The sequence below is a fragment of the Gekko japonicus genome, unplaced genomic scaffold (genome assembly GCF_001447785.1).
Source record: "Gekko japonicus isolate JY-2015 unplaced genomic scaffold, Gekko_japonicus_V1.1 scaffold321, whole genome shotgun sequence".
NCBI lineage: Eukaryota > Metazoa > Chordata > Lepidosauria > Squamata > Gekkonidae > Gekko > Gekko japonicus.
In genome coordinates, this window is record NW_015169181.1 from 361,434 (window position 1) to 383,434 (window position 22,001).

The window sequence follows — 22,001 nt, forward strand, 5'->3', positions numbered from 1 at the left end:
TATATAGTCAATCGGATTTCGGTGTTGCCCATCTGGTGATGTCCATGTGTAGAGTTGCCTCTTAGGTTGTTGGAAAAGGGTGTTTGCTATGACCAGTGTGTTCTCTTGACAAAACTTTGTTAACCTTTGCCCGGCTTCATTTTGCTTTCCAAGGCCAAACTTGTCTGTTATTCCGGTAACTTTTTGACTTCCTACTTTAGCATTCCAGTCCCCTATGATGATGAGGACATCATTTTTTGGTGTTCTATGAGGTGTTGTAGGTCTTCATAGAACCGGTCCACTTCAGCCTCTTTTGCATCAGTGGTTGGGGCATAGACTTGGATTACTGTGATGTTGAATGGTTTGCCTTGGAATCGGACCGAAATCATTCTGTCATTTTTGAGATAGTACCTCAGTACTGACTTTTGCACTCTCTTGTTGACTATAAAGGCCACACCATTTTTTCTATGAGATTCCTGGCCACAGTAGTAGATATAATGGTCTTCTGAATTAAATTTGCCCATTCCTGTCCACTTTAGTTCACTGATTCCCAAGATATCTTGCCATCTCATTTTTGACCACGTCAAGCTTACCTTGATTCATAGATCTTACATTCCAGGTTCCTATGCAGTATTGTTCTTTGCAGCATCGGACTTTCCTTTCACCACCGGACACATCCACAACTGAGCGTCCTTTTGGCTTTGGCCCAGCCGCTTCACTCTTTCTGGGTTACTTGTACTTGCCCTCTGCTCTTCCTCAGTAGCATATTGGACACCTTCCGACCTGAGGGGCTCATCTTCCGGCATCATATCCTTTAGCCTTTTGATACTGTCCATTGGGTTTTCTTGGCAAAGATACTGGAGTGGGTGGCCATTTCCTTCTCCAGGGGATCACGCTTGGTCTGAGTTCTCTGCTGTGGCCTGTCCATCCTGGGTGGCCCTCCACGGCATAGCCCACAGCCTCATCGAACCACGCAAGCCCCCTCGCCACGTCAAGGCAGTGATCCATGAGGGAGGTGCTAATGAGACGAGGGGCTAAAATTGCAGCATATAACATGTGCAGATGCGGGCAATACTTGCTCCCCCTTGCTCTCTTCCCTCCGTGCTAGGGAAGGCCAACCGATCAGGGCTCTTGCACCTTTAACAGCTGTGCAGCAGGAGGATCTGGGGAGATAAAGATGGTAGCAGGATTGCACTTGGTGATTATTATCACCCCTTCCATCAGTCTTTGTCAGTTTGGTTGAGGCCCTCAAATGGGTCACGGGAAAAGTTCCCCTGGTGGTTCTGGTGTTTATGGGAGGAAAGAAAGGAGAGAAAAGACCAAAGGCTGTTAGAGGAGGAAGAACTGCAGAGAAGGAAAGAACACAAGCGGCAGAGTTGCAAGAAGAGTAATACATGGGATAAAGAATTCAGTGGGAGTGATGTTGCAGGCTTGTGTTACAGGAGACTACCAAGTCTGGAAAGGCCAAGCTCATCCCAGTAGCCCTAAAACTGCTGCATCTCTAGTTCATTGAAGAAATGTCCACAGTAGTCTCTTAAAACACCTCTGTCCTTATTTCCGCAGGCTTGCGTTGCTTTCTGTTTCATTACAATTCCATCTTTGACAAGCATTTTTGGTCGTCTTAATCTGTACCTGCTCTCAGGGCAAGTTGCTCTGGCAAACCAGTGCCTTTCACAAGGTAAGCCTTTTGATTTTGCAGTTGATGCGTGTGTGTGTGTTTAGAAACATTTGTAGGAATAGTATTTTTTTTTTTGCTGGATAACCCTTCTGGATGGAAAACCAAAGGCAGTCGCTTCCAAGAGTAGAGTCTTTTGTAGGAAGACCTGGGGATGGAGGTTGAATCATTGCTCGCTTGGGCTCATTTGGCCTTTGTAGAAAAAAGAAGGGATAGCTTTCATAGAAGCCATAGAGCTGTGATGGGAAAATCCTGCCTGGGAGGCGAGGCCCGGATAGTGTTCGGAATCGTGAGGATCGAAGAACTGCGCTAATTTGACTTGGAGAGCTATTGAACCGATGATTAAACATGATGTTCAGAGGCTGTGTTTCGCTTTGAGACAAGATGCAAAATGATCAGAGTGTACAAGGATGTGATGTGTTTAAAATTCCAGTATTACGTTTGACTAATGCTAAGGTTAATGCCGATGGGCTAATTTTCCTTGCTTAATTAGGCCATTTTGTTCCTTCGGTACGAAATCTGCCTCTGCTTTTAATTTTTTTAGACCGTCTTGACTGCTGCCTGTTTCTTTCTTCAGAACGGCCCAAAGCGGCTTTCTCAACCATTTAGTTATCTGTTTCCTTCCAAAAATTCAGGGCAGCCTGCAGGAACAATAAACCCAGTTTGCAAACAAACAACCCAGTCCACCAATAAACAGTTGAGAACAAACAAAAAACCAGAAGACATCAGTCTGCTAATATAACCATCAGAGCCCAACTTTCTCAGTTAATGCTGCTTTACAAGCCTTTCTTAAGTCAGGGAGGGAGGGGTCACATGAACACAAGAGGCTACCTTATACTGAATCAGACCATCAAGGTCAGTGCCATCTACTCAGAGAGGCAGTAGATCTGGGGTCTCTGGTAGAGGAGAGCCAGTTTGGTGTAGTGGTTAAGTGTGTGGACTCTAATGATTCCCCACCCCTCCACTTGCACCTGCTGATGTGACCTTGGGTCAGTCGCAAGCTCTGGCACAGCTGTTCCTGAAAGAGCAGTCTGTGTCAGAGCTCTCTCAGCCCGACCCACCTCACAGGGTGTCTGTTGTAGGGAGGGGAAGGGAAAGGAGTTTGTAAGCCGCTCTTAGACTCCAAGTGAAGGGTGGGGTATAAATCCAATCTCTTCTTCTTCTTTTTCTTCTTCTTCTTCTTCTTTCACATCACTTGCTGCCGGATCTTTTAACTGGAGATGCTGGGGATTGAACCTGGGACCCTCTGCATGCCAAGCAGATGCTGTACCACTGAGCCAGAGCCCTTTCTTTCTCACCTTATCTAGGATCCTCTTCCACAAGGTGGGGCCAGTTAGGGGAAGGCTGTTGAGTGAATAGTGGTCAAAGGAGCCAGTTGTAATGAGGGCACTGCCAATAAGAAATTACTGACCTGACCACATGAGTTCATACAGGGCTCACTTGCTGATAAGGAAGAGGTGATTCCCATATGCCAAAAGGCATACAGCCTTGGCTTTTTAACACAAGGTCTCTCCCCCCCCCCCAAATGAGAAGAGCAGTGTTCAATAGCGCATATTATCAAATTATGGATCCATGGTGTGCTTGTAAATGACCGGGTTTGCAGGGGTTGTAATGGGAAAGATGGTAATTAGTTGCTTGATGTGGCACTCCTGTGGCTTCAAAGCCAGACTGCCCCGGTTATAACAGAATGTAATTTGTACATGTACCCATCTCCAGAATGTCAGCTGATGAAATGGAGATGTGGGCTCCGTCAGCTGGAGGGCAACACCTTTGCCACTGTGTGTCCTCCAAGGCACAGCTTTGCTGATTGGGAGCCATCTTGATTTCCAGTGCCATCCTAAGTGGCATACTTAGAAGAACGGTGTTTCGGACGGTGCCATTAATGGGGCATACTTGTTTATCACGTATTGTCAGAAGCCCCCTTATGTGCAGATTGCAGAAAAGTGGGATATAAATATTTTAAATAAACTAACAGCTGCAATAAACGTTACATTAAAATTTAAATGGTAATTAAATGTTTAATTATTGAAAAGGAAATTCCAAGTTACCTCGGAATGTTAATACTTCCGTGGAAACACCCTGATTAAACCATCTATTCCAGTATTGTAGGAACTGGCCAGTTTTAATAAAATGCCGCAATCTTCCTCTTCTCTTGTCTTCATTGTGTGCGTGCTTCATGGCTTAGCGAGTGTGAGAGCCGAGAACTATTATTTTGTGCTGTATTGCTGCCCCCGTTTCAAGCTTTAGATTGGTGGGAAAACGAGAGAGTTTAGGACAAGCTGTGTATATGTTGTGTGGGATACTTAATGTTTCATTGATTGTGTTTGTGCTTACAAGATTAGTTCTTGAGGTGGGCTTGTACATGTCTCCCAAAGGAGACAGCTGCAATAATGCCCACACGCGTAAATCTCATTGAACTGGTGGGAGTAGTTTCTAAGTAAACATGGCCGTCAGATTCCTTGTGCCCGTATATCTTTCTGCCCAGATGAGGATCGAACAGTAGGTTGTTTGAGATTTCTCTTAAGTTCATTTTTTTATCCTACTGTTCCTCTAAGGAGCTCAGATAAGGGGAAAGGTGGTCCTCTTTTTCTTCCTCATCTTATCCTCTTGTAGTCTCAGTGAGGAGGTGACTGGCCCAGGGTCATCCAGCAAGTGTCATGATGGGCTCTACTGGTAGCAGGAGCTCCTTTGCATATTAGGCCACACACCCCTAGTGTAGCCAATCCTCCAAGAGCTTACAGTAGCCCCAGTAAGAAGAGCTCTGTAAGCTCTTGGAGGATTGGCTACACTAGGGGTGTGTGGCCTAATATGCAAAGGAGCTCCTGCTACCAGTAGAGCCCTGGCTCATAGCCAAAGCGGGATTTGATCCTGGCCCTCTCAGATCCTAGTCTGAAAGTTCTACCTCACGTTCACTGCATTGTACTGGCTCACCACTGGAGATCCCTATGCATGAGGTTGCCCACTGGCCCATCTCGCCCCATCAAAGCTTGCTACTGTAACTAAAGTCATACTCAGACTGAGATACTTACCTAGTAGATGAGGAAGAAGCTTTTCTTTAATTGGCCATTGTCTGTGTTCAGCAAAGAGAATGTTAAAGGAACCGTTTGCTAAAAGGAGAGCCTATTTGGTGTAGTGGTTAGGAGCGGCAGACTCTAATTTGGAGAACCGGGTTTGATTCCCCACTTCTCCACATGCAGCTGCTGTGGGACCTTGGATCAGTCGCGGTTTCTCTCAGAGCTCTCTCAGCCCCACCTACCTCACAGGGTGTCTGTTGTGGGGAAAGGAAGGGAAAGGAGATTGTAAGCTGCCCTGAGACTCCAAATGAAGGGTGGGATATAAATCCCTCCTCCTCCTCCTCCTCCTCCTACCTGTATGCTGCGGATTGAGAGCTGTTTCTTGTGCTGCAATTTTTAAAGACGTGAAAGGGCTCCAGTGAGTACCAACCTTGTCGGAATGAGCCTGTGTGTGCTTTTGACCCACAAACTGCACGTTGAACCAGAACTGGGCTAGATGAACGATTGGTTTGAACCTGTTCAAGATAACTTCATAGCTAATGATCTGGTAGCTCATGGATTGCTTGCTAGCCAGTTGCATAGCCTTGAGAACCCTGATATGTTCAGTCATTTTGGGATGTGAAAGAGACTTCTAGGACTAATGTTCTACCATAAGCAGCAACCCGGATAGTCCCATCTTTAAACCACTCTTTTTGGAGTTAGTCCTAATGGGGATTTTTGCATCCTGCTATACATGGCATAGTTCTTTCCGATTTGGATGGTTCCAGGCATGTACGAGGGAGAGGGGCTTAAAGCCTTGTCCTTTTCAGGGGTGGGACGGGTGTTGTCAGCATTGTATGTTCACTAGCAAGTTCCAGCGGTGCATGGAAACAAGCTGACCCAGGAAGCTGACTAAGGCTTTTTACTGCAAGGCTGCTGGTTTATTTCTTTGTTTAGACATGATGCGGCACGTATCATCAGGGCAGAGGGATTTAGAGTGGAGCTGACTCTCCCGTCCAAGTGCGTTCTTAAAACAATGGAGCTGCTAAGTCAGTATGATACATTTTGTGTTTATTTGGCTTGTTTACAGGCCAGCCAGGCAGAGACCCCGGCATGAAGTCATTTTTGGTTCCTGTTCTGTGATTAACACATTAGGGTTTTTTTACACCACCCGGATAATTAGAGCTTGTGTATGTGTGCTCCGAGTTTTAACCTATGTCATCACTGAAGGATGCATGAATGGATAAAAGTAATCTTTTTTTTTTTAAAGTTCATTATCAAGTATGTTAAAAAGACACTTCTACAAGAGCCCCTCCCTAGCTCCTGACCATTACGTGTGAAATAGAAATATGGGTTGCCAGTGGTTCCATTAAATATATGTATTGTGGCCAAATGTACAGTTTTGCTAAGGCAAGATGCTAAAATTGGAGGGGCACATTTCAAATATCCCTGTTTCTTCTCAGGAGTTCCCCTCCCCCTCCATTTGCACTGCCATCTCTTTCCACCTTCAGTGTTGTACACAAGTGTAGGATGCGCTTCAGTACCCTCCTTTTACTCAGCTGCAGTGTGTCATGAGTTATGCAGTTCTCTGCTGAGTACCGAACCTGTGACCAACTGTGAATACCTTTGTTTCTAGACAGCCCTTGTAATGTCTCTTTAGCAAACTTTGATATCAAGTAAAGACAGGTATTGCTTATATTACAAATTGCACTAGTGCAAAAAACAGGAAAGTGGGTACAGGTAGAAGACACCCCTTCAAAGCCGGGGCACACATTTAGCATGCCCACATCATCATCATCATTATCATCATCATCATCTTCAGAAGAAGAAGAAGAAGAAGAGATTGGATTTATACCCCGCCCTTCACTTGGAGTCTCAGAGCGGCTTACAAACTCCTTTCCCTCCCCCTCCCCACAACAGACACCCTGTGAGGTGGGTGGGGCTGAGAGAGCTCTGACACAAACGGCTCTTTTTCAAGGACAGCTGTGCCAGAGCTTGTGACTGACCCAAGGTCACATCAGCAGGTGCAAGTGGAGGAGTGGGGAATCAAACCCGGGTCTCCCAGATTAGAGTCCGTGCACTTAACCACTACACCAAACTGGCTCTCTCAGCCATGCATGAGACAATGTGTATGTGTGTGTGTCTAAAAAGGTGGCATTGGAGGTATTGGCGAGCTGTGGGAAGGCCTAATATATGGCCCGCCATGCTTAATTGAATTACTTTGTGAGATTCCTCAGAGTAATGCTGTCAAGACAGAATGATGAATCCTCAGGTATGCTTCCGCTCCTGGATAATGTGCTGGATCAAACTGGAGAGTCTGCTGGCAAAATGTACAGAGTGCTTGTTAATTCTCCGTTTCCCACAGCATTGGTTTGAGCATGAGATGATGAAAGAGCATAGGGTTCTTCCTGACATTTTGGTCTTCTCGAAGCTGTTAAAAATCTTTGTTCGCTTGAAACATAATATTATGACATCCCGAGAGCTGTCCAACTAATTTGAGCTTTTATGTATGACTAATTTCACCAAGGGACTGATAAAAATGGAAAATGCACATCGGGGGGTGGGACTTGTATTGCTTAAGTTCGCTGACCAAATCTACATTCAGAGTTCAGAATTACTCAGTGCTGTGGTTGATCTGATATTTCTGTATGCCCCCCCCAACTGAAAGCAAGGCAAAAACCCCCCCCCGTGACCTAGAAAGTGCATTTTCAGATTCATCCAGAAATGAGGAATGAAAGATAAGATCCTGGCACTGTGATGTCTTTCCTCTGCTTCTCTCTTCTCCCCCCACAATAGTTTTTTGCTCTTTTTTGTTGAATGCTTCCCATCAGGAGGGATTAGAAGAAAATGTAGCCACCTGTCTTTTTCCACTGGAAGGATGAGCATGTCTGAAAGCGTCTGCATTTTTCCAAGGGGCCAGAGCATCAGGATAAGAACGAAGGGGCCCGGAGGAAATCTTGGTTGTGAGGGGTACTTCCACTGCAGGGCGGAATGATCATTTTCTGTCCCCCCTGAGCTTAAGGACAGGGCACAGTGTAGAAACACATCTTTCTTTTGTCTTATTGGGTTGTATAAAATTGCTTGTCAATTGTGGTTGGCAGACTTTAAAATACTAAACTATACATGACTTTGGGCAGTCCGTGATTCCCTCCAGTATAGCCAACAAAAATAACTAGGGAGGGGAACAGGAATTGTATTGGGGCTTCAGGGCAGGGGAAAGAAAGGACTTAACTCTCCCCCGGTGCCATTCCCCGGATTGAAATGCACCCCCTACACAACTGGCATTAGACAGCGGGCAAAGAGAAGGGTGCCTGTTTGTTTTTTCTCCTCTGAATGGTTTCCACCAGAGATGTGGCACTGAGGGAAAGGCTTTCCCCACCTTCCCAAGTGTCTGATCCAACTTGTCCCCTCCCCTTTTGCAGTTTCCTTTTAAGGATCAGCTGTACATCAGCTGCGGTGGCTCAAGTGGTTAAGACGCTGAACTGCAGGCTGTGGAAGGTCAGTTGTTCAGCAGTTCAAGACCCGAGTGTGCCGCGTGACGGAGTGAGCTCCCGTCTCTAGTTCCAGCTCCTGCTAACCTAGCAGTTCGAAAGCAAGAAATTGCAAGTAGAGAAATAGGTACCACTTCAGTGGGAAGGGAACAGCATTCCGTGCGCCTTGGTGTTTAGTCATGCTGGCCACATGACCATGGAAATGTCTTCGGACAGCGCTGTCTCATCGGCTTTGAAACGGAGATGAGCACTGCAACCCTAGAGTCGGATTCGACTGGCTTTCGAGCAAGGGAACCTTTACCTTTACCTATACATCAGGGAGAGCTGATTGAGGAAGTCCAACACAACACTTAGTTTGGCCCTAAGACAATAATGACAATATAATGGCCCCAAGACAATACTTTCAGTATAGGTAAAACACACACACACACACCCTTGATTCTAAAAGGTGTGCCTTATGTCTCCCTAGAAGTTTTAACGGCATATTTCTTCTGCGAATGCATTCCAAAGAGTCACCTACGATCCCGGCCTTTAAAAAAGGGACTTAATCAAGCTAAAGTCTTTGGAAACCCCCGTGCTGTCATAATTCATAAGGCAACAGTCAAAACCTCCTTATATGTTCCCCCCTCCTCTGCAACAAAGCCTAGCTAGACCCTCTAAGAACAGGCCATTATTTTTTTACCCCTTTTGTGAAGGTCACACCCGCTATAAAGGATATAATGGAGGTCTGCAGAAGAATTTATAGCCTAGTGGTCAACCAGAATAAAGAAAGAGCTGCTGTGGAGGAGGAAATTTAGTGAAGCATAAACTAGACTGCGTAGGGTGTCGTGCACAAGCTATTAATTGGAGTCAAGGAAAGCTTCAGCAGCAATTTATTGCCATGCGTGCTTGCCCCTCCCCCTTGCTGAGCACACCGCTATCTTCTTGCATTAGCAATGGAGCCTCGGGAGAGAGAGGCTCTGTATTTCAGATTTAACCTGCTGTATCTCATCTGTGAGTAATAGCGCTCTGTGTGTGTGAGAGAGAGAGACAGAGACAGAGAGAGATGGCTGAAAAGATGTCCCATGGGGTCTTTGGAGGTGTCCCAGTTATGTGGTCTTCTGCCTCATTCCCCCCCCTTTTGATCATCTTTGTTCCCATCCACTAACCAGCTGCTTCCTGTATGTTTCCTTACGATTTTTCTATCAGGATGCCGAAGGAGGGCACCTCACATTGCTTCCTGGCACTAGTATTCAGTACCCTTCAGAACGAAGACTGCTTTGGGGACTCTTCCTTCTGTCCTTATGTTCTGACCCTGTGGAAACCACACACAGTCTTTCAGACATGAAGCTGCCTTATACCACATCAGACCCTTGGTCCATCCGAGCCAGTCTGGCAACGGCCCTCCGGGGTCTTCGGCAGAGGAACATCACCTGATCCTTTCAGCTGGAGATGTCAGGGATTGAACCTGGGGCCTTCTGCATGCCAAACAGATGCTCTACCACTGAACCATGCCCCCCCCCCTCCTATGACGTGTTGTGTTTATAGTCACACTGGGAAAAGACAGGTGGCTGCGTTCTCTTCACTTCTTTCCATTTTCGAAAGAAAAAGATGGTGCCGCTAGCAGTGTGCAAAATACAAAATAAAAAAAGTGACAGCAGACCCAGAAGGGGGTCTTTGAGCCTAGCCCCTCTTGAACTGTTTTTCTGCTAAGCTGCATGTCCCGAATCTGAAAGCGGGTTTTTGTTGGTTGTAGCTAAGCCGGTGTGTGTGGACCCTGGCCACCTCCCTTTTCGTTTTGGAGCCACAATGCAGTAGAAAGCTTTCTGGCCTGGTGCCCACCTAGGCAGTCCCCCTGTGCCTTTGCCAGGTACTCTCTCGGTGGTCTTAGGCAAGAGTCTGCCGTAGGAGAGGGTAATAGCGCTAGACCGCTTCACGGGGCTCTTGTAAACATTGTGGGGAGAAATATTTAACAATTTAAGAGGGTTCAAAACATTTGCCATTAGCATTGTAATTATTAACATTATGCTTCATTTTATGATTGCATTAGAAAGAAGGTGTTGGTTGGCTTTGTTTAAGTTGTGGAAATGTTCACTGAATCTGGTTTGCATTTCTGATATGAAGAGCCGTTTGTTTTCCCGAGTTTCTGAAGAAAGCCCGCGCATGACTTGGGGATAGAAATAGATTCTTTTAGCTCACAGGATGTATACTGTCTGCCCTTTCCAGTGCTGGCAAAGCCACCCTCCCTCAGCATCCTCTCTCTTTCCTAGCTTCTTTGACCTCAGTTGTTGTTCTGGATGCTTTACAAAGGTCAGGTAGATTGTTAGAAAAATGGGGGAGAAGATTTCCTAGACTATGTGTTCCCATACTCTCTGACATTTCACAGACGGAAATAGACACAAGCTTGTAATCCACTCCTCTAACACTTTGCAAGGCACGCTCTTAAATGCTCTTCTCTACAGAGTTTGTTTTATTATGCAGTATCCCGTCCCCTGCCAAATACAAAAGCCAAATAGGTGGTTGTTCTTTTTGGCTAATGTTTTACTAGGAATAAAGTAATTATTCTACAGTGTGCTACCAACTGTCCAATTGTCCCAAATGTAGAATAGAATCATAGAGTTGGAAAGGGACCTCTAGGGTCATCTAGTCCAACACCCTGCACAATGCAGGAAATTCACAAATACACCCCCCCCCCCGCAACACACAGACCCAGAAGATGACAAGAAACCCTCCAGGATCTCCAGCCATACTGACCTGGAAAAAAATTGCTTCTTGACCCCAAAATGGCAATCAACATTTCCCTGGGCGTGTAAGAAAGGGCCTCAAGAACCAAGCACTGATGCCGCCCTTCCTGCCCCTCCCTTCTCGTGATCTGCCTAAGTTCACACAATCAGCATTGCTGTCAGATGGCCATCTAGCCTCTGTTTGAAAACTTCCAAAGGAGAGCCCACCACCTCCCAAGAAAGCCTGTTCCACTGAGAATTTATGTTTTAAATGATTGTTAATTTTCGGTTATTTATATGCTGATGATGTTTTTAACTGTATTTATGCTTCATGAATGTTGTAAGCCGTCATGAGACCACCCTGGCAGGGCGGGCGGGATATAAATCAAATTAATTATTATTTATTGTTGTTGTTGTTGTTGGTCTCAGTGGCTGCAGTGTATGAAGCATCTGGCTGTACACTGCATTGGCGTTACTATTCATGCATGCGTATCTGCCCACATGTGCACTAGAGATGAGATAAATCCACTCCACAGATCTGACATCTACTAGAGCGGAGTTTCCCAGCCTTGTTGGTCAGGACCCGACAGGGGCTCACAAAGCCTCTGAAAGTGGGTCGCAGGCCAGCCTCCCTAATATCCAACCGTGCCCGTTCCATTGCTGTCTTTTGTATGTTGGAAACCAGGATTTAACCCTGGAAACAGTACCTTTTATAGCTAGGTATATCTGGTGAAGGGACTTTTGACTCTCAAAAGCTCTTACCCCAAAATCTTGTTGGTCTCTAACGTGTTCCTTGGTTCAAATCTAACTGTTCCGCTGCAGACCAACACAGCCTCCTTCTGAAAGTATCTTCTGTGTTGTACATTAGTTGGTATTTTTTCTCCACTGCATAAACAAGTTGGTCAAGTAAACTGTGTCCTGATGGCTACTAGAATGCGCTTCCTAGAATCTTAGGGGAGAGTAGAAGGAGTGATGGAGAAGGAGAGGGGGTGGTCAAAGGCTGGACTGTAACCTCCATATGTCGGAATGCCACTTGCTTAAGGTCCCTAGTGGGGGCAGCTGTGCCCTTGGTGTGATGTTTGTTGGTTTCTCAAATAAATCTGGTTAGCCACTGTAGAAGATGGAATGCTGAACTAGATGGGGGCCAAGGTCGTAGTTTGCCTAGGGCGCCAAAAAGCCTCAGGTCAGCCCTTGATGGGTCACCAGACCAAGTCAGTTCGGACTTGTGGGTCACCATACCGAAAAGGCTGGGAACTGCCTTGGCTAAATCCTGAAGAATTTCGATGTGAGCAACTCATACGAACAAAGCTGCAACAAGACATCCCCAAAAGGCAGATCTGGTAACAGTGCGTTTTCGGGAGCAGGGTCCAGGGGGAGGACGAGTTTCCAGGGGCAGGGGGAGCATACGGTTCCCTGGCTTGGAGTCTTGCAGCACTGCGCATACTGACTGACGACAGAGACGATCTTCACAGTTCTGAGAGTCTTGTTTGGCCACAGCGAGGGCTGGAATTTCAGTCGCATTTTGAAGGTTGGCTTACTTCTGTTTTGAAAATATTGCTGCTCACCACAAGTCTTTAAAACAGGGTAGGTTACGTACAAGTTGGTGAAGTGATGAAGTCTAGATTTAAAGGAAAGGTTTAAAAGTTGGCTGTTCTGAAGGAATTTTAAAATCCAGGAGAGTCCCAGTGTAGATTATTCTCCGTGCTGTCTAAAGTTTTGTATGTTTTTATTATAGTGATCTGTAACTTGTGAGTTTGAAGCAAGGTAATAACTGCAGAAGTTGAACAAAGTTTGAGTCCAGCGGCACCTTTAAGACCAACAAAGTTTTATTCAGTGTCGAAGCTTTTGTGTGCAAGCATGCTTCCTCAAGACCAACAAAGGTGCCACTGGACTCAAACTTTGTTCTGGTGCTTTAGACCAACATGGCTACCCACCTGGATCTAACTGCAGAAGTTGTTATAATTTATATATTCTAGGATAAATATCCACACTTTTTTTTTTTTTGCCTTAGTGTCCCTTGGGGGAAATGAGATCACTGATTTCTGTAAAGCTAGCTGTGCAAATTAACACATCCTTAACAAATCCCTTCTATGGTAGAAATAAATGTGCCTGTTAAAAAGGAACCAGATTTCCTGAAGCAGTGTCAAGGATTCTGTAGGTCTCTTATACTTACAAGGCCAGAAATAATAACTTTTCTGGAAAAGGGAAGGTCCTCTTCATACACACGAAAGGCATTCAGGTTTAAAAATGATAGTCTTGTCTTTTTGTGAGCTTTCTTTGAGCTATAAGATGATGTGCATCTTTGCAGAAGGGTGAATATATTCGCTGCCATCCTCTGTATGTTGCGAGTCTGGGAATCCACCTTGCCCTCGTCTGCCACCTTCAGCATGGGTCAGCCCCTGGGTCTCTGATAGTGGGATTTTTGCACAAAGTATTTCTGTGTCCTGGACCTCAGTTTTGCAGCATACAAAATGGGTCTGGATGAGAATTGTCTGGGCTTTACCCCTGTTGCTTTGTAAATGTTCAGCTGGTCTGCTGTAAGCATGCCAGGATTGGCTACCTTGTTTGGCATGAGAGCCATGTTGCATTTTGGACCTTCTAATAACAGCAGGGTAGCACAACAGAGTCTGTATGCCCTCTGTGGTCTGGTGGGCTCTAAGGAGGATACATGAAGGTACTGGAAAGGTGCAGACATGCTGATGAATCCGTGCTCCACTTGCTGATGCTGTGACGATGGCTCTTTTTATAGCGGATGCCTTTTTCAAAGCTGCCATAAGCCTCGTTTTTGAGGTGCCAAAGATGATCAACATAGATGGGAAGATGCGGCCCTCGGAAGCATTCCTCCTGGAATTCCTCTGCAATTTCTTTTCCACTTTGTTAGTCATTCCAGTAAGTAGCGAATGTTTTAATCCCTTTCTGGGCTGAGACCGTGATGCCTTTTGCAAGGTTGGCTCACCTTCGAATGGCAGGGGAAGGAGCTAGTTTCTACCTGGATTGTAGTGCATGTGGGGACTAACACACTTCTCTGAATATAGGGAAACAGTGTATCTGGCACGTGTGGGTGCATTCCCACACCTCTCCATGACATGCTAGTTTCCTAGGTGTAAGAAAGCCTTTTGGGAAGGAGGAGTCTGTTGCATGTGTCCTTCCTTTCAGTCTGTGAGCCCTCGGCGGCAGGCAGGGAGTCGAGTTGCAAACACTGAGCAGCTGGTGGACCTAGAGTCAAATCTCCCTCTCTGCTTGCTAGTTGACCTTGAGCCAGTCACTCTCTCTCAGCCTAACCTACCTCACAGGGTTGATGTGACAATAAAACAGAGGAGGGAAAGATGTGATTGTAAATAGTTCTGGAGCCCTCACAGACAGAAACAGATGCAGGACCAAGGACAGTTCAAGGGTAGAACAGACCTTGCTCTCACAATAAGGGTAGAACAGACCTTGCTCTCACAATAGGCAAACCTCCATGGAGCTTTTATGGCCTGTGTTCCCTGAAAGGCCAGATAATGAAACTGAAGCTCAAATACTTTGGCCACCCAATGAGAAGGGAGCCCTCCCTGGAGAAGACCCTGATGCTGGGAAAGATTGAAGGTCAAGGAAGACGGGGACGGCAAAGGGTGAGATGGTTAGACAGTGTCATAGATGCAACGAACATGAAGTTGAGCCAACTTCAGAGGACGGCGGAAGACAGGAAGGCCTGGCGGGATCTGGTCCATGGGGTCGTGAAGAGTCGGACTCGACTGTGCGACTGAACAACAACAACAAACCAAGCTAAGGAATGAAAGGAACTTGAAAATGCAATGCTAGAGTTCAGAGCCCTTGAGCAGCCTCTAGTTATTTGCCCTTCACGTGCACACAGACCATACACACACACACACAGAGGGGATCAGGTGAGTTTGGTTGGTTGGTGCATCAGTACAGGTAGGGCAGTTCAGCCTTCTGAGGCAATGTTAGAGTTCAGAGCCCTTGAGCAGCCTTTAGTTATGTGCCTTTCACACGCACACAGACCACACACACACACAGGGGATCAGGTGAGTTTGGTTGGTTGGTGCATCAGTGCAGGTAGGGCAGTTCAGCCTTCTGACTAACAGCTTCCAGATTGCTGGGCCTTCCAGCTGTAGGCTTGGATCCAGCAGTAAATCTTCACTGGCAGAAGACATTTCCATCAGTGGAATGGGACTTCCTCACCCTGCCCCCCACCCCCTTCCCGTGGCTGGATTTCTTCCTGAAAAGCCACCCCTGGAGGACAGATAAGAAACCCTCAGAAATCGCATCAGAGTCAAATTGATGAGAATCCGTGAAAATCTTCTCTTCTGAGGCCTTTGTGTCTAAAATGTGCACCCTGTTAAACCGATTGAAATGAAGTGGCTAACGTAATTTGCTCAAGTTTTTCGAAAGACTCTAAAGTCTTTCTGCCTAAGTGTTGGGTGGTTCACGGACAGCTGAGCTGACAAAAACATCTTCAAATATGATGTTACAATGATTTTAGCAGCTTTGGAGGGTTTATTTAACATTATAGTTGCTGCTAGTTTTTTGGGGAAAGAAACTAGTTGGTTATAATTAGTCATTACTTTGGTGTTGGTCTTTTTTAGGATCACCCTGAACAGGGTGTGTTGTTTCTCGTGCGAGGGCTGCTCAATGTTATCCAGGACTACACTTGGGAAGATAACAGTGATGATAAAGTCCGGATTTATGCAAACGTTCTGCATCTTCTCTCGGCCATGAATCAGGAGACCTACATCTATCATGTCGACAAAGGTAAAGTGTGAACTTTTGATGTGTGTAGGGGTGGCTGCATTTTACTAGAAATCAGCCTCCCCCAAGTCATCATATCAAATGTTGCCTCACTAAGGACTAGGGGATTATTTATACAGCTTGCAATCTATGCACAGCAAGTAAATGTCCACTTTCTCACATTCCTCTATAGTCCTCATTCTACGGCCTGCGTCTCAACCCCAAGGAACATCATGGGGGTGCTCACCCTTGTCCATAAGGGGAGATTCCAACTGTGAGCAAAAATGGAGTTTAGGATTTGAGCCACACATACATAATCAGTAAAATACAGGACCACTGACTATGCCAAGGTATCTACCTTCTCAAATTTGACAGTAAGGAGAAAACCAAAGAGAGGGCAGTGATGGGTGACACAAGTGTAACAAGGGAGAAATGTGAGCATGTGTCATTCCACATACTTAGATGTGGCCCTGATTAGAGATGTAAAATTTCTGGAAATTTTGAAGCTCGGAAAAACCCTCGGGTTTTTTCCAGGTTGTTTTTTTTTTGGGAAAAACGGAAATGTTCGGAAAAATTGAAAAAAAACATTAGCACTTCTTTTGTCTTTTCTAGATTGAAAGTCATTCTGTTACTTTAGGAACATAAAATATGACTATGGACATGTTTACTTTGGCATGAAATTATCACAACTAGCATATTAAAAATATAGTGTATCCAAACAGTTATTACAAACAGAATACCTGCCCACATGCAAAAACAAAACTAAAACCTTTTTCTTTTCTCGTGACAATAGCACCTCCTAAAGGAAGAAATGCATCTTGTTCTTGCATTGGAGAGTTCAGTTTGTAACCTAGGACTTGTCCTCAGTGCACAGAAATAAAATATTTGAACACCTTGTCTTAAAATATTTTATTCATCATGTTAAAATAAAACATTCCATAATCAATTTTTTTCTTTTCTTTTCTTTTTTCAATTTTTCCAATTTTTTGGGGAAAAACAAGCTTCAGGGGAAAAACGGGAAAAACCCGTTTTTTCCCCTAATTTTTCCAGTTTTTTTCCGGGCCTTCACATCTCTAGCCCTGATCCCTAAGTTCAACTGTGGGTGATGCCACAGTTCTGTAGTAGAGGAGCAACATGAACACAGACAGCTCCTGCCGTGAACTCTCCCTTGCATGTGAATGGCCGATGGCATGGTGACCACGACTGCATGATCCTTCTCCCTCAAAAAGTAGGCAAGGCAGCGTGAACTGGGCAGAGGTTCACTTTAGTGCAGGTGAAAGTCTTGGCAACAGATTGAATATGGAGAGTAAAGAAAAGAGGGGTGATCAAAGATTTTGTGCCCGGTCTCTGTGTGCATCCCTAGTTCTGAACTGAGTTGCACTCTACCAGTGAACAAAGCGGAGGAACCGTGGGCACCTTTCATGTGGTCCCTGTTCCTCAAGCCATGTAAATAAAGCCTGCAAGTAAACAAACTTCCCCTGCTTTGTATGGATTTGATGCACCCCAAGTAGCTGGGCAGGGGGCTCAGTGCTCATTTTCCCGAGGATGTACTTCAGAAACGCTTACAACCTTGACCCCCCCCCCCCCCCCCCCCCATACTGAGTTTGCAATTGGATTACTATCTTCCACAAAGAGCCTAAGCGCTTAATCCATGTGTTGCAAACCTTATTTGTGCAAAACATGGGATTAAACACTGTTTTGCTTCGGTGACTCTCAAGCAGTGGTTCAAAGGCCTTTCATGTACTTGAAGCTTTAATAATCGTATCTTATCAGTGCAGGTGTGCTCAGGTTTGTTTAATTCTCATGGTAGGAAAAACAGAACTAATAAGGCTATAGTATACCTTGCCTCCCCCATCACAATGAAGAGCAAAATTGTGTGCATGTGTGAGAAGTATTTGTTTGTTAGAACTCTGGGCAAGACCACCAGGATGTCACTTTTAATTTGTGGGACGTCGTGGTTTTCCTGGGAAACCACGTACTTCTCCAAAGTAGGCATTCATACTTCAGCTTGCTGGCAGGATTGTGATGATCCTGTTGTGGACTCCAGGTTGATTCCACACAATGCGATCCTGAAGGTCCTCAGTGGAGGCCTTGCTCTGTCCGTCGTCCCCCCCCCCCCCAGTCTTTTTAAAAAAATACTATAAAATTAAACTTTCTGTTTAAAGGGCTTGATGGAGGCTGGGGTAGAGGGACTCCTCTGATGAGCCCTATAAGCTGCCTCTAGAATTGCGTCATCAGAAGGCTTTTGGTTATTTGTTAAATATATGGACCATCTTTCTTCCATCATGGAACTCCAGGCAGCATATACAGGATTCCCAGGAGGACGTCTTCCATCCAGGCAGCGATCAGGGACAGTCCTCCTTTGCCTTCAGCAGCACCGTTTTGGATTCTGAGCCTTCCCATCCAAGCTTTAATAATGATCTCCTTTAAGGCAACAGAGTGTAAGCTGGAGGAAGGATGGTTCCACTCCTCCAGGGTCATGTACAACATCAGAAATCCACAGTGGCCACTTTAACAAAGGGTGCCACTTTAGGCCACATCCCACCGTCTGTCACTATTCACCAGCCTAGGAACTGGGCCTTTTCTTCCTTCTTTGTTCCCCAGGTGACTTCTAAAGACAGCTCAGCAAGCGGTGCATGCCCAGTGGAGCTTCCAGAACTCTTGCAGATGTATGAGACACGCACAGCTTACTGAACTGTCCTTAAAGACCATTGGGGAGGGAGGAGGGAAAGAAATGGCTGCTACGGCTCCTGTAGGGAGGGTTAAGTGGATCAGTGGTGGCCAGCCACTCCCCAAAATGCACCACCTGAGGCCGCCATCTTGTAGAATAAATCACAGAGATTAATAACGTAAAAGTAACTCTCATCTTACGAAAATGGCAGTACAGGAACTGGGCCCAAGAGCAACCAGTTGAACGGCGTGTTTTTCCAGCTTAACATACATAGGTCCAATTCTTAACATTGCTATTTTAACACATACTCTTAATATGAGAATCGATCCTAAAATATTATGTTCAGTATGGTTTTTTTCAATGAACTTAACAGGAATTCAACAGCAATCGAGGTTCTGATTTCAGAGGAAAGGCTAAAATTAGAGAAAGTGTTTCTTTCCAAAATCAAAGAACACGCTGCCAGAGGAGCAATTTTTCTTTCATATTTCTGAAGAAAAACAGAGGTTTTAATCAAGTCAGAATAATTAGACAAACGGCTCATTAGTGTAGTTCCCAGAAGAAACAGAATTTTGAGATGGGTTATAGAACTTCTGTGCGATCGGCAGAGGATATTTGCATTTTATGTGCTTAGAAATCTGATGGGGGTGGAGGTGTTCTTCATTGTGGGTTTCAGTGGTCAAAATAGACTTGTTTTGGGCCGCTTGCAGGGAAAAGTCACGTAACACACCAAAGCATCAAACTGCAGTAGGAAGCATCTACATGGAAATTGCACGGCCAGCTTTACAGGTGCCAAAGTTGTTCTTCTGTCCCGCTCCCACAAGTTGTACTGTGGGTGGACCAAATTTTATGCCTTACGGGCTGCAACAGTCGGGCATTCTGTCTAACTCTTCAGGCACGGAGAACTCTTTTTTTTGAAAGAGCGAAAGTAAAAGTCCTTGCTACCTTTTCCAGAGTGGATGCCTCCTCTGCTTCCAGCTGGTGGTGGAAAGTGTTGTCAAGTCGCAGCTGACTTGTGGTGACCCTGCAGGGTTTTCAAGGCAGGAGACGAGCAGAGGTGGCTTGCCATTGCCTGCCCCTGCGTAGCAACCCTCGGCTTTCTCTGTGGTCTCCCATCCAACTACTCGCTAGGGCCGACCCTGCTTAGCTTTCAAGATCTGACGAGACTGGGCTACCCTTAGTTCAGCAGTTCGAGACCCGAGTGTGCCTCATGACGGAGTGACCTCCCGTCTCTAGTTCCAGCTCCTGCCAACCTAGCAGTACGAAAGCAAGAAATTGCAAGTAGATAAATAGGCACCACTTCCGTGGGAAGGTAGCAGCGTTCCGTGTGCCTTAGTGTTTAGTCATGCCGGCCACATGACCACGGAAACGTCTTCGGACAGCGCTGGCTCTTCGGCTTTGAAACGGAGATGAGCACCGCAACCCTAGAGTCGGGCTGGACTGGCTTTCGAGCAAGGGAACCTTTACCTTTAGCCTAGGCCATCCAGATCAGGGCCTGCTCCCAGTTAACGCTGCTTACATTTATATCCCACTTTTTGACTATAAAGTCCTCAAAGCAGCTTACAAAATGTGAGGTCCTTCTTCCATTTCTTCTCCCAGTCCCAATATATGAGTCTCCATTGCTGAGGGAACACTTTAGCCTAGAATGGGAGACCTTCGTATCCTGAGAACCAAACAAGGAGGGGTTCCGAATAGACTTCTAGATGCTCCGAACAGCTAGACGTGACAGTTGTTGAAGGAAAAATAGCCTTCTAAAATCAGTTACATGTTTTTACTTGCATCCTTCTCCTGTTTTTGAATCTGGAACATCCTGGTTTCTCAGTGGAATCCAATGATACCTTGTATGGTGGAGATACCAAATTTCTGGCAGAAATCAGCAAACTGTGTGAAACGGTGATCGCTCAGATCCTGGAGCATCTGAAGAGCCTTGGGAAAGATGAGGTAAGAGAGAGACCTTTCTGTTGGCAGCGCAGACTATTTTCTGAAAGGGATGCAAGAGGAACAGCATTGCTGGTGGTGAACACATTGTCTCTCAGCTCCAGGGTGGGCTGGGGAGGGGGCATTTTTATGTTCCCCTTTGACCTTTCCATCCCTGCTCAGTTATACACGTGCATCGGTGTCATCTGATCCAAGCTTTCCTGGGCTCATTTAATCTGAGACCAGCGCAATCCTCGCCGTCTGTCTGCTTTTCCCTGATACTTTTGAGGAAGAGCAGCATACCTTCTGAAACACCAAGAGATGCACAGTATCTTGGATGTTCTTTAGTTAATTGGGAAGGGATCCCAGCAGAGTGTTGGTGCGTTGCGTGTGTCTTGCTCAATTCCTGGCACCCCCAGTTAAAGGATCTCTCTGATTGTGGAGCTGTGAAAGGGCTCTGCCTTGGATCCTGGGAGAGCCATTGCCAGTCACGCTCAGCTGTACTGGGTTTAACAGAGCATTGTTTGGACTCTGTTTAAGGCAGCTTGTTATCTTACGGAGGAGGTTGTTGCTTCCTGCAGCTGAATATCAAATCCGTAGGTCTGTTCAGTTGTTACTGTTTTTACTGTAGGGCACAGGGAAGCAAATTTTACAGCTTTCTAGAGCCAAAGTCTTTCAAAATGCAGAGCGAGGGATAATAAAGAGCCAGTATAAGAAAGCCCCATCTGCATAACGGAAAACGTACAACTTAACATTGCTGATCATTGGCAGGTTGGTTAATAACCCATAAAATTTCTGCAGCCCAAGCACTGGTTGATGAGAGTCCTTTCTTAGGACGGACGCGCATGAGGTCTCACAGTAAGTCATAAATATACACAGGAGCACCCGATGAACTTGTTTTAGGGCACTGGCGCATGCCCTGAATTTGGGATTCCTGGCAACTGTTTTGTTTCTGTAATGCATCTCTGAGCAGCCCTTTAGCCCCGTGGAAATCTTTGCCGGCCATTTCCCCTCCCATACTGGTTATTTCAGCAACCCATCGACCCTTCCAATTTACTTCAACTTAAAGATTTCTTTTTTCATTTTTAAGGACCCGTATTTTTCCCTTGCTGAGCCACATTTATTGTGGAGCTGTAAGTAGGTAGCAGACCTCTGGTCTAGAGGCTGGTTATCCAATAAAGGGCAAAAACTTCACATGCACACCCTTTTCGTCATTGGTCACTTAGCTGGAATAAATCTGTTATGTGTTTTTGCCCTGTACTTGAGTGAGTCACTTCAGTGGAAGCCATAATAATATTTAGTATTTTTATAGTGCTTGGAAGCTCTTCGTGTACACTGTGATAATCCTGGTAAATTAGATAACTGTTACCTTCACATTGTAGATGTGAGAGGAAGGGGGGACGAAGGCTGAGAAAATGTGGCTCGCCTGTGTTGTGGGGGTACATCCATGGCAGCAGCGAGCCTCAGATTGGGGACCTCCCATATTTCTGGTGTGGTTGCTCAGGCACGGGGCTACAACAGTGTTTGTAGACTGGGATAGTTGAAACAGCCCCTCAGCTTGGCCTGCTGCCAGTGGCCCTCCAGGGTAGACGCCCACTAGGACTTCCCTACTAAGTTAAAGGGCCGGCCCACCTCTACATGGGGGGGGGGAGTCCCTCTCGGGGCACGGCAGCTGAATCTAGAAGCAGCTTCCTTGGACACCCTTCCCCCGTATTGCTGTTCAGCTGAAGCGCTTTCTTGTTGGGTGTGTGTGTTTTGCAGATTCTCCTGTCAGCGGGGCCAGGTGGTTTTCCTCCCCTACCCCTGCTTTGGCCGTCATTCACACCGGGCTGCTCCAGAGGAGTACGA

At 45.9% G+C, this 22,001-nt stretch overlaps 1 protein-coding gene across 1 annotated transcript in view; it reads left to right on the plus strand.

Moving 5' to 3' along the window:
• The window catches only part of LOC107114570 (chromosome unknown open reading frame, human C16orf62), a 97,716-nt gene that overhangs the window by 70,298 nt on the left and 5,417 nt on the right, over nt 1-22,001 (plus strand). Inside the window, exons 24-27 of the mRNA XM_015416108.1 lie at nt 1,543-1,657; nt 13,590-13,729; nt 15,427-15,592; nt 20,059-20,177. Of these exons, the coding sequence (XP_015271594.1) occupies nt 1,543-1,657; nt 13,590-13,729; nt 15,427-15,592; nt 20,059-20,177 (540 nt within the window). The remainder of the gene's footprint in view (nt 1-1,542; nt 1,658-13,589; nt 13,730-15,426; nt 15,593-20,058; nt 20,178-22,001) is intronic.